At 37.7% G+C, this 20,463-nt stretch overlaps 2 protein-coding genes and 1 non-coding gene across 3 annotated transcripts; 1 reads left to right on the top strand and 2 right to left on the bottom strand.

Moving 5' to 3' along the window:
- Positions 1–648: 648 nt before the first annotated feature.
- On the bottom strand, positions 649–4,632 carry LOC121888151 (proteasome maturation protein). Its single transcript, XM_042399532.1, has 6 exons — positions 4,524–4,632; positions 4,123–4,220; positions 2,601–2,661; positions 1,387–1,488; positions 1,131–1,224; positions 649–1,029 (listed from the first exon to the last, which is right to left on the bottom strand). Exons 1-6 carry the CDS (start codon positions 4,524–4,526, stop codon positions 962–964), a joined length of 426 nt encoding a protein of 141 aa, XP_042255466.1. The 5' UTR covers positions 4,527–4,632; the 3' UTR covers positions 649–961.
- Positions 4,633–5,018: 386 nt separating this feature from the next.
- On the top strand, positions 5,019–5,090 carry trnac-gca. The gene has a single exon. It is a non-coding gene; the product is annotated as a tRNA-Cys (tRNA).
- A 788-nt stretch (positions 5,091–5,878) lies between these two features.
- Positions 5,879–9,734, bottom strand: c21h11orf65 (chromosome 21 C11orf65 homolog). The gene is made up of 9 exons (XM_042399701.1): positions 9,658–9,734; positions 8,786–8,876; positions 8,584–8,676; positions 8,456–8,509; positions 8,161–8,370; positions 7,771–7,901; positions 6,526–6,696; positions 6,335–6,390; positions 5,879–6,064 (listed from the first exon to the last, which is right to left on the bottom strand). The coding sequence occupies exons 1-9, from the start codon at positions 9,660–9,662 to the stop codon at positions 5,958–5,960; spliced, it is 918 nt and encodes a 305-aa protein (XP_042255635.1). The 5' UTR covers positions 9,663–9,734; the 3' UTR covers positions 5,879–5,957.
- Positions 9,735–20,463: the final 10,729 nt, after the last annotated feature.

Below are 20,463 nucleotides of genomic sequence, written 5' to 3'. Positions count from 1 at the left end.
CATGTCAACAATGTCTGCCCAGGTTGTGATGAGAGTTTCCAGACATTGGAAGGTGAGATAAACAGAAGTCTTAAAATTCTTGATGTATAAATGTTAGATTCAGCTTTGAAAAGGGATGAAACACTTGAGAGATCTTCCTGTTTCCTGTTTCCCTTTTGCGGTGTGATTAAGCCTGTCATAATAGTACAATAGTATAACGATTAATCGATCAACAGGACATTAATAAGCAACTATCACTTAAGTGATAGTTAAGCAATTGTCACTTAAGTAAAACTGCCACAACTGCCCAATGTGAGGATTTTATGCTTTTCTTTGTCATACATGATAGTAAATTGAATTTTTTTTGGTTTTAGTTGGACAAAACAGGCACCTGAAGACATCAATCTGGACTGTAATAAGCACTTTTCACTATTTTCTGGCATTTTATACACAAAACAATTAATCAAGAAAAATAACTGTCAGATCAATCGATGAAAATAAATGTTAGTTGCAGCCAAACTATATCACAATATTTTGCTAGCCGTCGCCTGAAGTGGTGACAACATATTTAAATAAGATCACAAGTTTTGATGGTGCCCTATGGTGACAACATGAGCACAAGTTTCATTGAAAAAGATCAAATAATTTTTGAAATGAACCCACATCATGAAGATTGTTATGTTTCAGTTTATTAGAAATACCAACCGGTTTGGAATCATACAAAAGCAGCAATGAATGCCTGTCTGAATGAGTCTCGCCAGCAGATGAATAAAAATGCTCAACACTCAGTAACCCACGTCTATGTTATTTGCAATGTCATTCCCCCCCCCCACACACACCCGTCCTTTCCCAGTCCTTCTGAGAAGATGATTACAATTCTCCAGAACCTGAGTTGGTCACCTTTGTTTTGGATCCGATAAACAAATGACTGCAGACAAATAATAACCTAAATCTATGTGTGTGTATTTTGTGTCCATCTTCTTTACAACAAGCCCAGTTTGTATTCCACCATCATGTGTGGCTCGCCCATCATTTCACTCTGGGCTGGATCTGCAAGGTAACGTGACACAAACACAGTGCGGGGCGGTTAAGCATCATGTTTCGACAGTTGTGTCAACGATTGTGTAAAGATGAATGTATGAGGGTCTCACCATTGAGGACGTCCTCAAAGCCGATGGACTCGTCGCTGCCTTTGAGTGTATCCAGCAGCAGGTTTGAACTCTGTAGGAACGGCAGACGCTGGATCTGGAACAAGGAAGGACGGGCATCAAGAGTTAATGAAAGAGAAGAAGAATGACTTAAAAATACAGTAAACATTACGATAAAAGAGAGAGGAGCCAAAGGAAGAGGGGTATCAGAGCTACATTTGTGCGACTCTATGAAACAGGCAGTGTGTGTGTGTGTTACCTGTCTAGCTGCCCTGTACTCCATCTGCAGTTTGAGCGGAGCATGAAGACCCTGGATGTTTCTGAGGGTTGAGAAATTCATCTTATCCTGGTTCAGCTGGAACTGCACACCACAGAAACAAAACATGTTAGAAAAAAAAGAAAAGTACCATTTCCACCATTATTTATTCTGTTGTTCACTCTGATGACATTTTTCTGTGTGGGCTGGGCTACTGATCTACTTCTGTCAAATAAAACATGGTATTCTGTTGTGTAAATATTTAAACATCCATGTGAATGTACAGATGATTCTGTTTGATATGATCCTTGATAATACAAAAAAGACAAAACAGAGTCTTAGTAGAAAAGGCACAAGTGTAATTAATAACATAGATTAATGTTTGGCAGTTAGGAGTGCCTGGCTCACACGCATGACACACTGGGACACCTAAATACAACTGAGGCATCGTTAATGTAATCAGTTGTGCTTTTCCTGCTATGCCAAGTTAAGGGGTCTGCTGTAAAAAAGGCCTGTAGTGTGCAGTTTGAATGACTCATGCTGACTCAATAGAGATTATTCTCACCAATATGTTTTGACCTCTGCACAGATTGAATGTGAGCAAAGCTATGCTGGGAATTATGTGATGTCACACCCATTAAATTAATATGTAGGGTGTGTCCACCGCAGGAACTTTCTCAGGAGACCGAGAACTATTTAATTAATCCAGAAACGAAACCTGTAACTGTTTTAACTTGTGCACCAATTCATTAACATAACAAGGAGGTGCTGTTTGTGCAACTAGTATCAATATTAGGATGTGGGGTAGACATCACTTGTTTATTTATGTTAAAAAACAAGTTAGGCTTTATTGTCAGCTCCCCAACTTTAAGAAAAAAAAAAAAGTGGCGTGCGAGAAACTCAACGAAGGAGCTGAGCGAAACCAAGAGTGAGTGTGAGTGGTGGTTGATCTGTCATTGGACAAATTTGTCTAATCTTCACAGTTCATCAGATACGGTGGAAACAGTAATAAGCAAAAGGGAACGCTTCCTAATTTAGTTCCTCTTGTTTCTTATTTTCTGGAACCTTTTGATCAAAAAGCACTAAATATGACCAGATCAGAGCAATCAGGGCATTGTCAATCAAGCCCAGTCTGTACATGTCTAAACAGTGCTAAGAAGAGAACTAATCAGTCAAAAAGTGAGAACACACCAGTGTGGGTAATTCAAATGACTTACATTTTTTTCTGACAGCTCCAGCGGGTGGCTGGGAAGGAGCTCATTCTTCACACTGCTGAAGCTGTTAAGAAAAAGATGAAACACACACAAAAAAGGTAAAACTCAGTACCATGTACAGTTAATTTGGTTCCAAGAAGTGGTGCTATCACCTAAATTCATGACCAAAACACCTAACTGGTAAGACAGCTCCTCTTGAGTGATTACAAGACAGCTGTCACACACACTTCATGCGTCATTTCACATAAAAAGTTAAGCCGTGTAAATGTATTTGTACCAGAACCTTCTGTACATCTCACACTTGTTTATGCAGAGAATGTCACACTACATTTCAATTACTAGTAGTTTAATGGTGCACTGCTGATTAGGACCTTATAACTAAACAAGACTGCGCTGGATTTCAGAGGCCAACACTGATACTGATATGCAAGTGTTTAAAAATTTTTTTTTTTTAAAAATCAGAGAACATTATATGGGAAAATATTCATTTTTTATTAGTATCCCTAAAATTTGTTTTTAAAGTAGGGCTGCAACAATGATTTTCAATATTGATTAATCTGTCTATTATTTTCTCAATTAATCGATTAGTTGTTTGGCCCAAGTTGGACTTATGTTGCAGGTAGGCTATATTTTAAAGCATCGTTACCAAGTTATTTCCTGGGCAGGACACTTTACAGTTGGAAAATAAGTGTAAATAAGCAAAAAAGTGTCTTCAAAGAACAAAAAGATCTTTCTCTCGCTATGTATGGTCACAAAGAATGTAATCATGAATAACTGGAACTCAGAAAGAATCAATCACTGAAGCAACAGAAATGATGAAATTAGAAAAAGCAGCCTTTAGACTGCAAAATAATGAGACTGAATATGCCAAAACATGGGCGCCAGTGGAAAAGTACTTAATGTCTCTACAAGAATCAGTCCAAGACCACCATTTTTATTTTATTTAATTACCTCTTCTATTTATTTGACTTGAGTTAACAATTGTTGTCTTGATTTTCTGTCAGTGCTGCTCTACAGTATTGACAATGCATGTTACTTGTGCTGTAAGATGTAAGTACAGTGAGAATTGAGGGTTAGTAATAATATTTATGATTGATATTATTTGATTTATATGTGTCAGAAACAAATAAATTTTGTTTGTACAACTCTAGTAAAAAATATTACTCTGGCCAGATAGCCAAGATACTTTAAGAGTCCAGTCAAGAAACTTTTGAAGTGTATCCGAAACAAATCTGGAAAAATAAAGCAGTCTAGACTGCTGGATGCTGAGTTAATACTCCTCTTTAAACTCACTGATAGTGCAGAAATACAGACAGATATTTATTGTATATGGAGGCTTTTGGTAAATATTCACGATTTGCAAATTGGTATGGAGAGGGGTTAGAGATGGTAGGACTCATTTGTTTGTTAATTATCTGTCAGAATCTTGTATTTTCTGTTTGTATTTTAGGGATTCAATAAAAGTTAATTGTCAGTTAAACATATAACATTAGGTCACACCAGATTAATTTGATCAATTTCTCACCCGCTGCGCAGAGAGTCCTGAACTCCATAAGCTCCCTGCGGACACAAGCCGGCCACAGGTACACTGTCCTTCAGCTGAGAGCGGAGTCCTCGACAATTCTGCAAAAAAAAAACACACATCCACCGTTAACATGTGCTAATATTCAAAAAACACATACTGAAAACTGAAGGTGTCTAGCTAAGCCTCTAACCTCATAGCTACGTTAACTGCTAACGAGCTAGCATTAGCTCCAGTGACTAATCATATTCACATGTACTGGACTTCAGAGCTGATACAGACAGAGAGCAAAGGCGCGAAGGGGTCAAATATGTATATAACTAGCATTAAACAACACCAAGCAGGGCATGAACATGGTTATATTTACAACATTTACAATAAAGAAGATAACAATTGAGCCATACCATCCTGATTCCGTTTCTTCCACTTTCTTTTCAACACACTTGAATATCCGGTTGGGTCGCGTTTTCTTAACGACACATCCGGGCTCTAAATTGTTTTTCCTAGGATGGCGAAGACATGACCCGCCCTACTCTACCTCTGATTGGCTAGTACTCGTTACCTTGGTTCGTTGGATTGGTTAGGTTTAGGTATGAGGAATAAGATTGGTTAGAATTAGAGTATGAATATCAGCGTAAGCCAATCAGAGGCAGAGTAGGGTGGGTTATGCCTTCGCCATGCTAGGAAAAAATATTGCATCCGGGCTTACGCCAGCGCATAATTTACAACAACATAATGAGGCAACTGCACGCTAATACTGCCGTTCACTGTGTACGTAGGTAGTTTTTTGTTTATTACACTAACATATACATCACAGTTCCACCATATCACAATACAGGAGTAACACGTATACTAGCTATAGTTATTTATATATATATAAACTTCTAGTGAACGTCAACGGGGGTATAGCTCAGTGGTAGAGCATTTGACTGCAGATCAAGAGGTCCCCGGTTCAAATCCGGGTGCCCCCTCTTTTCCTTACCTTAGCGAAATATTCTTTTTAATGATTAACAGGCAATTATTTACTAGTATTCAGTCCCATTCATTTTTCACAATTTTCACAAAAACCTGCTGAAACAATGTCACAATGACTGTCAAACAACTTCACTTTTGTGTTCACTGTTTTGTTACTGATGATTAGACCATACACACTCTTGTGTATTCTGTTGTGATGGGGTTTTATTCTGTCTCTATATAATAAAGACTGTAAACACAATTTTTGCATTTGCTGTATGATAGTCTCAAAAGCAAAGTATGTTTGACATTAAATGTGACATTTGGTTCAACAGTGTTTTTTTTTGTAGAACTGTGAAATACAAACAGGATGTGATAATACAGTTAATAATTTCATTTAAGTCATAAAAAGTCATGTATATTTTTTAAGAATAAATTTTGGTTGATTCCCATAATATAGTCTATAGATACACATGTTCTGAAAGATGTCTGAAACATTGCAGTCACATTAGTTTGCAGTGATTGGACCATGAGAAACAAGATCGACCTAAAACCATTAAGGACACAACTCTTTACTGAAATTAATATATTTTACTAACAGTGCAAAACATTCAAATTACACCCCCAAGTCCTCTCATATTCAGAGGACGTATCTGAGCAGTTTGATCTGGTTTGACGTCACAGTGATTAAATAATAGATTTAATCATCATCTCATTCAAACACTAATTGTAATGACTCATAATACAGAATGATTACCATAATGTTTACTTAACTGCTGTAATAAAAACATAATTATAACACAAACAGAGTTATCATACTTTATTTGAAAATGATTATTGTGTCAATAATGACTTGACTGCACAGATAATACATTTCTAGTTGTCTAGAGTTGGACATTAGTACACGTGTCTGTGAGGACAACATAACTGTCTTCTTCAGCAACACCAGCAAAGTCATGAGCAGGTAGCCTGGGTGGAGATGAAGGCTCCCCTGTCAGAGGAAGAGGATGAAGAATGGAAGAGAAAGAAAATAAAACAGAAGCATGGTCATCAATAGGTTTTTGTATAACAGTAGATGAGATAGATGCTGTGGAAAGACAGCTTTGTTAGTACTAAACTTAAACAGCAGATGGCAGTACAGCAGGTACTAAACAGCATTAAATGAGTGACAATAACAAGTTTGACTATTACTAGCAGCAAAGATATGCAGTAATTACTACAAATAATGAGAAAAAAGTTTGTAAAATAGAAATATTTTCACCTTGGTTCTGCCCAGAGGAGTGACTACAGGCCAAATATCTCCACTCCTGTATATACCTGCACAAGCAAGAGAGCAAAATAATACATTAAAAAAAGTACTGATACATAGGGACAGCCTTGAAGAACATTTCAACATAAATATACAAGCTTGGACCAGTTTACAATATGTCTATTCAAAAAAAAGTATCTTACTCCTCAAAGTTGAGAGTGTTGGTCCAGGCCAGGAGCTCATCTAGCTCCCATTCCAGTATCTCATCATCTCCCTTCTCTTCACTGGTGTCCATCACTTCCTGGGCTGAACTTCCCACCAGGGTGGCTATGTGCCGATGTACCGGATGAGCCTGTAGACGACCCTCGTTGTACCTGTATGTAAGGGACAGAGAGGACAGATAATGATAGATGGAAGACGAGATGGATTTCCTGTCACACAAGACTCCACATCACACTGCCACAGAGGTGTGTGTTTCCCAAATTTTGGGATAGAACCAACTGTATCCAAAGAGGTAAAGAATAGTTTGACATTATGGGAAATAGAGTTATTTACTTTCGTACCGCGAGTTAAAGATGGAGATTGATACCACTCTAGTAACTGTCTGTTAAATATGACGCTACAGCCATTAGCCAGTTAGCATAGCTTAGCACTGAGGCTGGGAAAAAGGGGGAAACAGCTAGCCTGGCTTAGTCCAAAGGTAACATAACCTCTTGTAAAACCACAACGTGTCATTTTTACACTTTGGTTTTTGTGCAGAGTAAACATTGCCATTCTAGCTGTTTCCCTGTAGCTATAGTCTTTATAATAAGCTAAGCTAACCATCTGCTGGACGTAGCTTCATATTTAGTGTACAGACATAAGAATGGTATCAATGTTCTCATCTATATTTCACAAAAAAGCAAATAAGTGTTTTTCCCAAAATGTCCCAGAATTAAAGATGAACAGAAATAGCATACTGGTTTTAATTTGCAGAATTAGCCTATTATGTCCTTGCTTAATTTGTACAATGTAAACCAAAATTAAAAAGTTTAATTATCAGTTATATTTATCGATATTAATTTTACTTTATGTTAATTCATATTTTCATACAAAATATGTGTGGTAGTCATGTTTTCTTGAGTCATACAAAAAGCAATGAGATATGTAATTTCCGGCTACCTGGATTTGGAAATGGAGTTCCAATTATTGACATATCTTCAAAATAGCAGTAAGTGTTGTTGAAGCACCTGCTGGGGGTATTAGAGATCAAGAGGGATTACCTTCCATACTTAGCTCTGTGACTGAAATGTAATATTAATACACAATAGACATAAACTAGGGCTAGCTTTCACCGTTATCCCGTCATTTCCACTTGAGGCCACAGCACATATGCTCATTTCATGGAACAGACAAAAACATGATGGCATGACTGTGATCTTAGACCACCCACACCTAGTTCAACTCACATGTGCTTCAGCCATTCAATTTTCTTCCTTTTCCTCCATTTGTCTACATCCTGTTTCCGCTGCAGTCTGGAATAATGAAAGTTCTTTTTTTTGTGTGCACCAATCTCAATGGGATCACCCTCGGGAACGACCTGATGAAGAAACCCATGGACACAGGGTTTATGACATCTGCTTGTAGTGGCTAACAGTTTATGGCTAACTTTGACATTAAATGAACGACGTCTGAGAGCAATATGTAAACGTTCATCAAACTATTTGACATGATCAAGGCATAAAACTTCTTAGAAAGTCTGTTTATGTCTGTTGTAGCTGTTTATTTATTTATTTCAAGGCCTTTAGACTTTTAGACTTTAGACTTTCATTTTCATTTGTGTTAAACATGTTCTTCACCTTGCTACAGAACAGCCTCCAGCTGTTGTTCTCCATACGTTGGTACCACCCTGATCGGTCCTCCTGCGTGATTGGCCAGCCATTGTTGGTCTGCCGGGCCACAGGCTTCTTCAGGCTTGGCTGTGTGTAGTCCTTTGGGCTGCTGGCACACACATCCGCAATGGGCCGATGGGTAAAGATCTTGTAATAGATGTTGGGAGGAAAGGTGATCTGAAGGCAAAGGCATGAGATGTTAGCAGGTACATCTGCATTATCGTATTCACATATTGTGGAGCAATATCCCCATGAAGCTTACCCCTCCAAGTCGAAATCTGATAAACACCCCAGCAGCAGCATCCAGCAGCTCTGCCTGCAACAGGAAAAACACATTTTACCATTTGTTTGATTTGTTGTTTTTATTTTATAGAGTGTGATATCTGTTACCTCTCGAGGATTGACAGTTTTGAGGATGGTCTGTGGATCCCGCTGGTTGCAATTATTGATCAGCTCTTTGAAATACTTGAAGATCTCTCTGTACTATGGTTTGGGTAGGAAAAAAGAGTTTTTGTTGTTGCCTGTGTACTTAAATTCATGCATGTGCAAGAGTATGTGTTTCCACAGCAGCAGCAGCAGCAGCAGCACCCACCACATATCTTCTCCAGGCCTTCTGAATTATTCTGGCTGCTACGGGCTGCAGTGTCTCCGGTTGGGGCTCCTGGGGACACTCTTCCTGTAAGCTGGGGGTGTAAAGAAAGGAGATAAGAGGGACAAGGAGAGAAGAAAGCAAAGGATTGGATGCACTAAGATTTTCTTTTTTTTCCCATTTTGCAGTCATTTAGTTAATGTAGTTGCTAAAATTTTAAACCCTAAGGAGGTCTTTTCATTTTCTTCTAGTTTATAATTCTGCTACAGTACATTTTAGAGGGATGTATCACACTTTTTACTGTAGTGCATTGTTTTTTTTAACAGCTACAATTTATTAACAGATAGTTTACATACAAAATATGACACCAGTTTATGAAATATAATGCCCTGTTATAGATTAAACTACCCAAAAGTATATAAAGTAGTTACAATTAGCTCAGCCTCAACCAGCTAGATTAAAATGCTCCCAATAATATAATATATAAGGTGTCATTCTGTTGCATGATAGCTTGATAGTAAATTATGCAGATGGAGTCACAATTAGTAGTCTAAGACTGATATATTGATAATTGTTTGTTGTGAAACATAGTTTGATAAACATTTAAATTCTGTGTGTTCAAATTCACATCAGTTTGCCAACTTAAGGCTAACTTTATGATGAGGTTATTGGCCATGCACTCTGTGCTAAAATCATATTATGCTAAAATATGAGGTAGCAGTACTGGAGTATCACTTTATCAGGTTTACACAACATAAGATACGTACATACATATATACGACAGTTAAAAGCTAAAAATACCCCATTAAACTACATGTTTGATAACGTACTTTGGTAGACTACAGCTTCCCCTGACCAACACATTGATGTTTTACCTCATGACTTCCTCCCTAATCAAACAGCTGCCTGTCAGTCCACCAGCTAACGCTAAAACGGGATTCAATTACGTTACCTAGCAACGGAGCGTTTTCCGGACAATACTTTCAAAATAAGATTATTAGTGACAATGGTGTTCAAGTTCATCAAAGACAGATGTACATACAACGTTAGAGTGGTATCAACCTTCTCACCAAAATACGATAAAAAACGAATAAGCGTGCCTCCCAAAATGTCAAACCATTCCTCTAGTGTTGCACAAGTGTGGTTGCTACAGAGAGGGGAGGGGTCACATCACAGTACTGATATCCAAAAACCACCAAGTCAGTTTGCAGTTTACATCCATGTCTGTCCAGACTCATATAATATTTTAGTGAAGACTTAAGTGAAGGGAATTTAATAAAAGGTATTAATTGTATTTTTTGGCAAAATGGAAGTTATCACTATATTGACATGTATGATTCCAGTGAGAAACTTGCTGTCTTCACTCAGAGGCTATTTTTACAGAGGACTAGAGAGGAATGATAGACAGTGTCGTCAGATGGTGCAATGAAATCACCTGAAGCTCAAAATCAGTTTATGGTGGACTACCAGAGGAACAAGAGGCCCTCTATCCTGGTTGTCATCCTGGGAGAGGAAGTGAAGAGGGTGGACTCATACAAGTACCGTGGGAAAGCAAAATGCAAAGAAGCTATAAATTCTAAAAAGTGGAGGCTTCACACACACCTTAAACCCACTAGCGAAGAAGATCTGTAAAATCACCACAGTTTCCAGGTGGGCACCCAAGATTAGTGTCACCAATTCAGTATATGACAAAATGTGAAATATGGTCACAATCTCCTCTTCTGTTCCTGAGTTATGGTGTTGAATAATTGCCAGAAAAGTGTTTTTGCAGAACATTTTGATGTCACAGTGACCTTGACCTTTGACCACCAAATTCTAAACAGTTCATTACTGAGTCCAAGTGGACATTTGTGCCGATGTTATGAACTTCCCTTCAGGCATTCCTCAGATATTATCACAAATGGACAGCCCCAAAACATAATGCCTCTGGCCACGACTGTCGCCAGGGTGCAGGCATAAAAACTCAGGCAGATGCCCATTTTTAAAATCACCTTCACTTTCTGACATCAGTAGACCAGACATATACAGTAGTACTCCAAAAATGTATCCTTTAATTTTGAAGGGAAAGTAATCTAACATTGCCACACACCAGTTCCAAATTTACACTGTCAAACAGTCATAAACCGACTGACCAGTCTGGATTCCCAAACTAATTTATCAGTGACCTGCTTTTTATTTGGTGAATAAAAAGAATAGAATAAGCTGATATTTTTTACCTGTTGGCCATTAGATGGAGCTCTTTAACAAGTAACTCCAGCTTCTCCTTGGCTTTCCACAACTCACCTACTTCAAATTATTCTTGAGGTCATGCATGTGTGCACCAGACACAAACACAAACACACACCTTATCAGTAAGAACGTTTGCAAACCTGTAATGATTAATGTTCTTTCCTCAGGTCCAGGTCATTCTGCCCACAATCCACCTTCTCAATTAGTCTTGGCTGACGGTGATATGGAGTCATCACCAGGCTGAGTGTGAACTCTCTCTGGTAATTAGCAAATGCAGCAAACCAGACCTGTTGACAAGGTGTGTCTGTAGGAAAACATTTACTTATAGCATCTTCCAAGAGAAGAACAAATCAGAAGCACATGCATATGAACATGGCTGCACACACATACATGCACACATACACCAGTCAGTGTTTCCCAACCCTTCTCTGTCTTTCGTATACCCCACAGCCACATCAGATAAGCTCATTATTACAGATCAGCCTTATAATTTGTAATCCTATCTGTGTTTTTTCCAAGGTTTTTTACATTTTTGAATAAAATCATAATTTTTCCTTTAAATTAGCATCTCAACAGACTGCAGCTAGTTTCATTGTTGTTGCATACAGTGTTCTCGTGACACCAGCCCCTCAAACACCAACCCATGCCAGATTTGCAGTGTTTTTTTTTGTTGTTGTTATTGTTGTTGTTTTGTTTTGGGTTTTTTTGTTTTGTTTTGGCAATTTAGAGTCTGATCTGTCATGTCTCCGGGGGTGAAAGTTTGTTTGGGCCGGTCACCAGCTTGTCACTAACAAAGCGTGCATACCAAACCCAACTGAACCAATCCAGTCAGCTGCTGAATACAGCTGAATACAAAAACCCGCTCAAAATTCAATTTCAACTTTAACTTGAACCCCTTCAGCCATGACACTTTAAGACTCAACAATCAAATGAAAGGGAATTTGAATTGATAATGAGAGATAAGCAAATTAACCCACACCCCATTCAAACTCTATCTGTATTTATTAGATGCTCAAATGTACACATCTGTGGTTCACAGATAATGCGGGTGATAGTCCTGTTTGCTCTCCAAACAAACTGCACTTATCATTCAGAACCCGAAACAGTTGCTGATATGAATTGCTAACGAGACAGATATACATTATGCAAACATCCACTGAATGCATTTCCTCACCAAGGCCTGTGGGCATGTAAAAAACTAAATTCACTTTTATTCAGAGGACAAGTATTTCTTCCTCTCATTTCAGTCAGTTTGTTTCTCCAGGGTGAATTCTCCATCATTTTGACTACTAACAAGGACAGACATTTATAACAGACTGGTTTCCATACTTCTAATACATTTAGAAACATATTGTAATGGCTCATATTCCTGAAATATATTTTTTGGGCGTATTTTCAAGTAAATTTAGATTGTTGAACATTTTGATGCTATTGTAGACATTTGGCTTGACCCCTTATCAAAAAAGGTTTAACTAAAATTTGTTGTAAAGCCAAAAAAGAAGAAAAGTACCTTTATCAAACTCCATTACCCACAACACATTACATTTCTGTGTGTGTGATACAGATCAGTTTTATAAAAGTGAGTGTGAAATGAAAGTTAGATTGGTTTTAGTAGTTAGTTCCCTGATGATACAGCTGACATAACTGGACTGCAAAATTATGAGAAAACACAGCTCCGCTAATTCGTTGATGGCTTAGTATTTTAATTAATTTGGAGTTTGGCTGCCAAGAGCAACAGCAAGCCAAGCGAACATGCATGCGGTGCTGAAAGAGTGCGTGGGGCGCTGATGTAGAAATGGAGCTGAAGAAAGTTTCAACTTTACACAAGATCGTATCAGATCAGGTGGAGAGAAACTGCTGTTGTGGGTGTTGTGAGATGGTCTGTACTGATTGGATCTGTATCACATTGTCATGACATTAACTGGTTTGTACTAGAATGAAAATGATTTTTATATGTGTTTAATTAAAAAACATTGACTTTCACTGTTCTACACCCTTCACACAATCTCCAGTTGTCTTGTGTATTATTGTGCTGATCCTGACATCACACTGATGAGAAGACGGGAGAATGTGCAAGTGTCCTTGTATAATAATATACAAGGACAAATTACATATTCCTACACTACCATGGGTGTTCCAATTTTCATATCAACCCTGCATTTTAAGTAAGTGCACCAAATTTAGACAGCCTGTGTGTCATTGAATGGTTTCTCTCTGTCTCACTCCTCATTAGCCTCATGCAGTATTGTAACTGTGTTGTTTTCCCGAATTGCCTACAGATTGTTATGATTATTTCTGCACCGGGTTAAATGGCTTTTACCTCGGGGAGACGACAGCCATGTAGATGTTCTTTCTCAAATGGAAACGCTTTGTCTTTGTAGCAATATGAACGAAACCATCATCCATCACTTAAAGTAGTTCATGTCGCAGGTGGAAATGAATTCTTTCACAGCGTTTACATTTGCTCTCAGCTTTACAACTGTAGTCTGAACAGTCTAAAGTCCATGAACATTCCTTGGAGTAGTCTGTTCTTCCTGCAGGGCGACTTCTTCTATCCACGAAAACAAGACAAAAACATGAAACAAGGGTTGTTAAACAGGTTTTAATCAGTAGGAGGCAGTATAAGACAACAATAGTGTCACAGCGATTAGATTATGAAATGAAATTGGTTCATAATAGTGTGTTGGTTAATTAGATTCATCCATTTTCAACAGTTTATCCAAATCCAGGTTGAGGTATGAACATGTGCCATAACTCAGACTGTTTGTTGTGATATAGTTTACATTTTACAATTCACCCCAACAGGCATGTCTGGTATACTTATATATTATATACAGTACACACATACAGATCAGATATCTCCAAAATATGTTTTATTGATCATGTCGGATTCTGTAATTGCTGCATTCCCACAGTACTGATGATCTGTGATGATGATCAAGATTATGCACACAGACAGAAAAAGATATATTATAGAGGCACATATTATATTACATTTTATGCTGTATTATGTGGCTTAAAATCCTAATCAGACCTGATGATTACACAAGTGCCAGAGAGCTTGCAAAAAGAAAAATGACATTATCAGACAAAATAAAGATGGGTACTTATACCCCAAGGAGTACTTCTGCAGTTGTCAGGTGCATGTGGAGAGATTGTGGGGCAGCTCAGCAATTAGAAAAAATAAAAATAATGATTTGGGTAAAAAACATATCAACACTCCCGTTTTTGTTTAGGAGGAAAATAAACAGACAAATAGGACATGTTTGTGTGTGGATGATCTTCAGCATAAATATCACAAAACAACCTCCCACCAATCTGAGTCAACTGGAAGTCAACTTCAATTGAAAGTGGGTGAAAATTCCCTTAAAAACAATGATTGAAATGATTGTTGAATGATTGAAACATCAGCTTCTGCATCTCTGAGAGGTAGTTCTACGAATCCATTCCAAGAGAATGACATATAATGAATAATAAAATAAATAAAGACTTGTCTTGAGTGACTCCAGGAAAAATGTCTCAGATCCTCACTCTCCCTTAATGCATTCATGCAGACAGTAAATAGATTGAAAATATGCAAAGGATGTTTAGACAGAGCTGCAAGATGGCCTTGAGGTTAAACTCAGCATCTCGAGTTTCACAAATGCGACCCAAAATCAAAGCCATGATTCTGAACCCCTTTTCTGCATACTGCCCTTATGGACAAGAGCACTTCGTAAATACAATTCATATGACTCAGAGCTGTATGCAGCTCCGTGATTGAGCTATAATGTGGATCATCAGTAGCTCTAGTGGCATGCCATTTTTGAACAATCAGCCCCAAGGTGTGAGAGGAATTCATAATGGAAAAATCGGCAAGGCATGATGCTTTCTAATCATGACTCATTGTAGAGCTTACACCCTATAAGTACACAGACATAGACTATACGCCCACAAACACGACCCCGAGATACCTTCAACTCATTGCCCCCAACACCAATTAGAAGTCTAAACGAGATTGTGGACGCTGGTAGGTTTATTTATTATTAAAGTGTCCTGAGCAACGCCTGGAGTCATCTCTGCATTACATATCAACCAGTAGGAGCAGTTACTCTCCTGCTTGATGCTACAGATGAGCACAGATCCTCGTTTAAATCCAGATTATTATTTCTCTTTGTGCCAAAAATAAGTGTGCAATTCAGAATAATCCAGTGAAATAAATAACAGGAAATAAATTGAAAAGGGCATGAAACTGTGTACCCGGAATCCACATGATATTGAATAATGCAGCGAGGATGAATAATGCAGAAACACACATTCATGCATGTACAGCAAGCATGCACGTGAATTGTTATACTGATGTGAATGTTGGTGTCTGTGTGTGCACAGTCGTGTCCATTGTTCTCACTTTCAACAGGCTGATAATGACCTTGTTACTCTTGTTTCATTCTATCTGCTCAAACATGGGACTTATCAGTAAGAATGCAAATATGCGTATTTCTCAAAATTTCAAACCACTCCTTTAAGGATTATTTGTGTGAATGCACATAAATCTGTAAATTGTGTGACAATTTAAGAAGACAAAACTATGGTTGCAATTTAGGGATGTTCATATTTGACCTGTGGTTTGGTGTCCACCAATTCCTGAGGGAAATATCTGGCTCTTTAGCTGCAAAACGCTCCACTATGTTTACCAGCTAGTAAACTAACGTTATCTGCCTGCTGTTTGATACTGGACAGATAGCGTGCAGTGGAGTTTGGAGGTTTTTTCTCTGAAAACAGCTGCATGATGCTGCTGAAAATTATGCTGGAGAGAGCGGTGAGAGTAGATTAAAACAGTAAATTTGTGAGCCTGACTACCAAAACAGTGAGGTGAAAAGATGCTAAAGCTGAAGAGAACAGCAAAGTCAATGATCATTATCTGCAGGTTCATCACTGTGAGTGACCCCTTTCACATACATGAAGTCATGTGATCCATTGTTAATAGAAAAATATTGATTATAGCAGCTTTAAACAATGCTATTCACATTTCAGTCCGAACTCAGCATTGCCATATTTGTCTGCTTCCTCATTTTCAGTGGCATACGCAAAATCTAATCTGCCACAAACAATTGCTGAAAGGCTTTTAAGGGATGAACACACATCTATTGTACAATTAAGGAATATGCTTAAAATATGACTTCTGTTTTACAGGCATAAGAAGAGGGTCAGGTAATTATTTTCTAAAAGAAGAAGGATTTACAATGTGACACATTATTTCCAAGAGGAAAATTAGTTTTGCTTTCTCCTTTTATCACATTCTACCACATTGTTTATACAGAAGTCTTAGAAAACACAATAAAGGCAGTATGCAGGGTGACTACAGACAATATAAATGATCTTGTTTGGTATTCAGAAGTTGGGATGTTTCGGTCTGAATAGTGTTTTCAGCCCACAGCTGTTTATTTCCATCCCAATTTCTAATTATTCTAGTTATTGAATGATTCAACTTTTGTTCATTGAGCTTGAGCACTAATACATCACATTAACAGAAGCAGATATGCTCATAGGGGTAGACAGACAGACACACACACACACACACACACACACACACACACACACAGACTTGGCTGCAACAGATGTTATGAGTGGTAGAAAAATGCACCTCATAATTTCCAAATGGTAATGATTCAATTCGACTCATGTCAGACTTGTTAAGACATTTTTCTTTATCTTGTATTTTATATTTTGTTACTATTGTACATGATATATTTTCATTTTCCAATTAAAAAAAGAAAACAGTTCAATTTTTCTATTTAATGTCATGATTAAATTACGCAAAAAAGGAATAAGGTTAGGGTTTGCTGAAACTCCTCCAGTGGCAGGCTGTACATCAAATTGATGAGAAGTAAATCAGATGCTTCTGTACTGACCTACAAGATGGCGCACATATACAGAGAATAAAACAATCTACCTTACCAGAGCACCTCAGCACGAACACACTTAAATCAATAAGTGAGACAATAGATTTAGCTTCCAATAAATCTAATAATAGACTCAGGAGGCCCTTTCATTCTCTCCCTACTCCACCAACTCTATTGTTCTTTGTTTTCTCTTTCTCTTTCTCTTTCTCTTTTCTGCCGCCTCTCATATCTCTTTCTCTCCGGCTAATTTTCCCTCTCGCCTTGCATATCTTTATCCTCCTAACTTCTTTGTCATCTGAAAGTCACAGTGCTGCCCAGTTGTCTGTGGTTTCAGGCAACTCTCTTTCATCCTGATGGAGAGCCTCCATTAATGAAACATTTTTTCTTCTTCCCTCAGTCTCCTCTGTTCATTCTACTTTTGCATCTCACTTCATCTCAGGTTAAACAGACCAACTGATCCTATGCTAATTCATCCTTTTTCATCATTTAACTGATTGATTTTCCTTTTACCCTCTCCATCTTCAAAAACTATGAAGCGAACAGCTCTTCTAAGAGCCCGCCAATCTTTACCTACTCTGCTGTATCTACAAATGTAGACATAGTAGAGTAGGTCAATATTACTGTATCTAAATGCAGACACAGTATAGTAGGTAAATATTATTGTATCTACAAATGTAGATACAGTAGAACAGGGACTCCCTGACAGTCAGTTAGAACTGAAGAAGGCCCTTGGACGGGAGGCGAAACATCTTCAAGTATCTACAACCAAGTCCATTTGCCCTGGATTCAACCCTCCAGACATCTACTGTATCTACAGTTCCTCCATCTGTCTGTTTCTTCTCTGCCTTGCTGTTATCTCTACTTCGCTTGTTATCCAGCTCGCTGTCTGTCTGCCTATTTCCTCTCCTCTGTGAACCACCTGGTGACCCATGTCTCTTTCATCCCAGCTGTGTTTCCATTTACTGAAAGGGGGAATGTTCTGCTCTACAACAAGATTAAGCTCCTTGATAGTGGTGCACTAAAAATGCTGAAAACAGGAAGGTGGTTGTTTGATAATCACATAAGACATACTTAATAAAATATATATTGTATACAATATGAATTGAGCATATACTGTCTACAATAAACTTTTTCAGTCTCAGATTCCAATACAACTGGCCTATTAGTTTTGATTAATTAGTTTTGACATTTTTTTCTTTGTATTGACTCATTTATTGTAAATTTCTAATATTACCTACATAGCAACACCACCTTGTAAAAATTCAGATATTTTGTGGAATCACTATTTCACATTACTATTAAAAGAAAGACTTGCCACTTTTGTCATTATGGAATTTTACAGTAAAATTTAATTTCAGTTTATTTCCTGCAAATACAATCTTGTAAAAATACAGTCATGTTGTATGATCACTGGCATTGGCCCCATTTATAACAGAAAGTCTTGTGTTTGTTTTATTATTATGAAATTTGAATGTGAAATTCAAAAACAAAACCTAGTAAATTATAGTCATGTTGTAGAATAACACATGTTGACCTGTTGACTGTTTTTGGGAATTATAGAATTGATTGTATATTGATGGCAGAAAATCTAAAAATAGCCATTAACTATAAATTAACAATATTCTTCATAAATGTAAAAGTCATGCAAAATGATAAAATTTTACTGCGTGTTGTATGTAAACTTTTACAGTGCAGCTTATCATTTATTTGAGAACAGGTAACTGCTTTTACTACAAATACCTGTACAGTTTACTTGATAGTTCAGCAGTGGCTGAAATTGTGTTTAAGATGAACGCAAAGTGAATTCTTCCCTCATGTTATTTGCACAGATTTGATCGCTGAAGTGTTTTTACAATCTGTATATATTCACCCTGAAATGTTCTGACTGTACATACAGTATATTAGCTGTAGCTGTATTCCTGCATGCTGTTAGCAGTTCATTGGAAATGATATGTTTCTGGTCATGTGATCTCATAATGTACCCACTGTACAGATGTTAGCTGTTGCCAGTGAAAGAAAGTGTTGAATTTCAAGCATTCCTTACAAAGACTTATTGCATTTCCGATAAATTTTGTGCTGATGATACATGCAGGACTCAAACCTTTTTTGCTTGGTGTCTCTGTCCTACACACCTGTCTTCCTAGTGCACATTAGATAAGACTTGGCTGTAGCTGTGATGTAGGCACCAAATATGTGTGTACAAGCTAGGATTATGCACGCACATTCAAGCTGAAGAGGGCAGGTGCTGGGCTGAAAGTGAGTGATTATCGATATAAACATATACACAGCATAATTTATTGCACTAAGGTGCAATAAATTATAAGTAGATAATGTAGCCCTGCAGTGGGTGAGCTGTGTATATGTTTATACCAAAAGTGTGTGTGCCTGTGTTTCTTTAAAACTTATCAGAAACTGCAGTTCTTTCTGTTTTTTTTCTCTCCACACTGCTCTCTTTTCTCTTATCTTTGTCCTTTCATGAATTGGAGTCATAAATCTCAGGATGAATGCTAATTTTTCACTCAAGTTGAAAAGTTTTTAACTTGCGCGGATGCATCTTCACCTAGATTCACCACTTCACCATGCCCACTCACGTCTTGACTTTATAGTATGTACTTTACATTGTCCTCACCAAGTTAATTCCTGAGATCTTGGAAACAACACTAAAACAAAGAGTGTTTAGTAAGTACATGAGTATGGGGCAAGGAACACAATGAGACCATCAGATAAGCAAACAAGCTAACAGTTTCGTTATTAGTATTTGGTGGTAAAACTGAAAGTGAGCACATTACAGATGTGCTCCAGATGTCAATGTTAAAGTTGTTCTGTAAAACTATGATGAACAACGGACATTATACATTTGTCTAACTGCTTGTGTTCCCTGTCGGACCTCTTTAAGTGATGTTAGCATAAAAGTTTCTCAGGTATTATGATATCCAAAAGAAATTATGGCCAAATCTATGAAATAAGATCCAAGTTATAATAAACAGAACTTATACTTTAAGACTCATGGAAGCTATAGTTGTTAAATGTTATGAAAAATATTTTTATCCTGGTTACAGGGACAAATTCCTAAAATCTCACCGTCCCGCACAATTAAGTTCAGAGCATGTGCAGAAAATTGCAGTGCCATGCCTCAGCTTTTCAGGAAGCTAGATGAATGATACCATCTGCTGCAAAACAACAGACGCTAACCTGAAAGTGAGGCACAACTTTGGCTGAGAGAAAGCAGAGGGGACATGTTTTTAAGTAACCTCCTTTAAATGTATATGTATGAAATTTGTATAAAGATGTAATCACAGCTTGCAATAAAAATTCAAGGAGCCTGTAATCATGCTGGAAGGTGCTTGTGTGTGTGTGTGTGTGTGTCTCCTCTGTCACATCAGCTATAGGTGTTTGCAATCAGGGTTTGTTTAGAATTGTAAACATGAATACTGATAAGAGGATGATTGCACAACCACGTAGTCAAACACACACATACTGTACAAACGCACACACACTCACACCAACAGCATTACAGACCACAAGAAGCCTCTCAGACTGTTGCCTTTTAGTCTGGTTATTATAATTCAT

Source organism: Thunnus maccoyii, chromosome 21, assembly GCF_910596095.1.
Source record: "Thunnus maccoyii chromosome 21, fThuMac1.1, whole genome shotgun sequence".
Lineage (NCBI taxonomy): Eukaryota > Metazoa > Chordata > Actinopteri > Scombriformes > Scombridae > Thunnus > Thunnus maccoyii.
The sequence above is the reverse complement of the archived record's forward strand: the minus strand, read 5'-3'. Positions and strand labels throughout refer to the sequence as shown.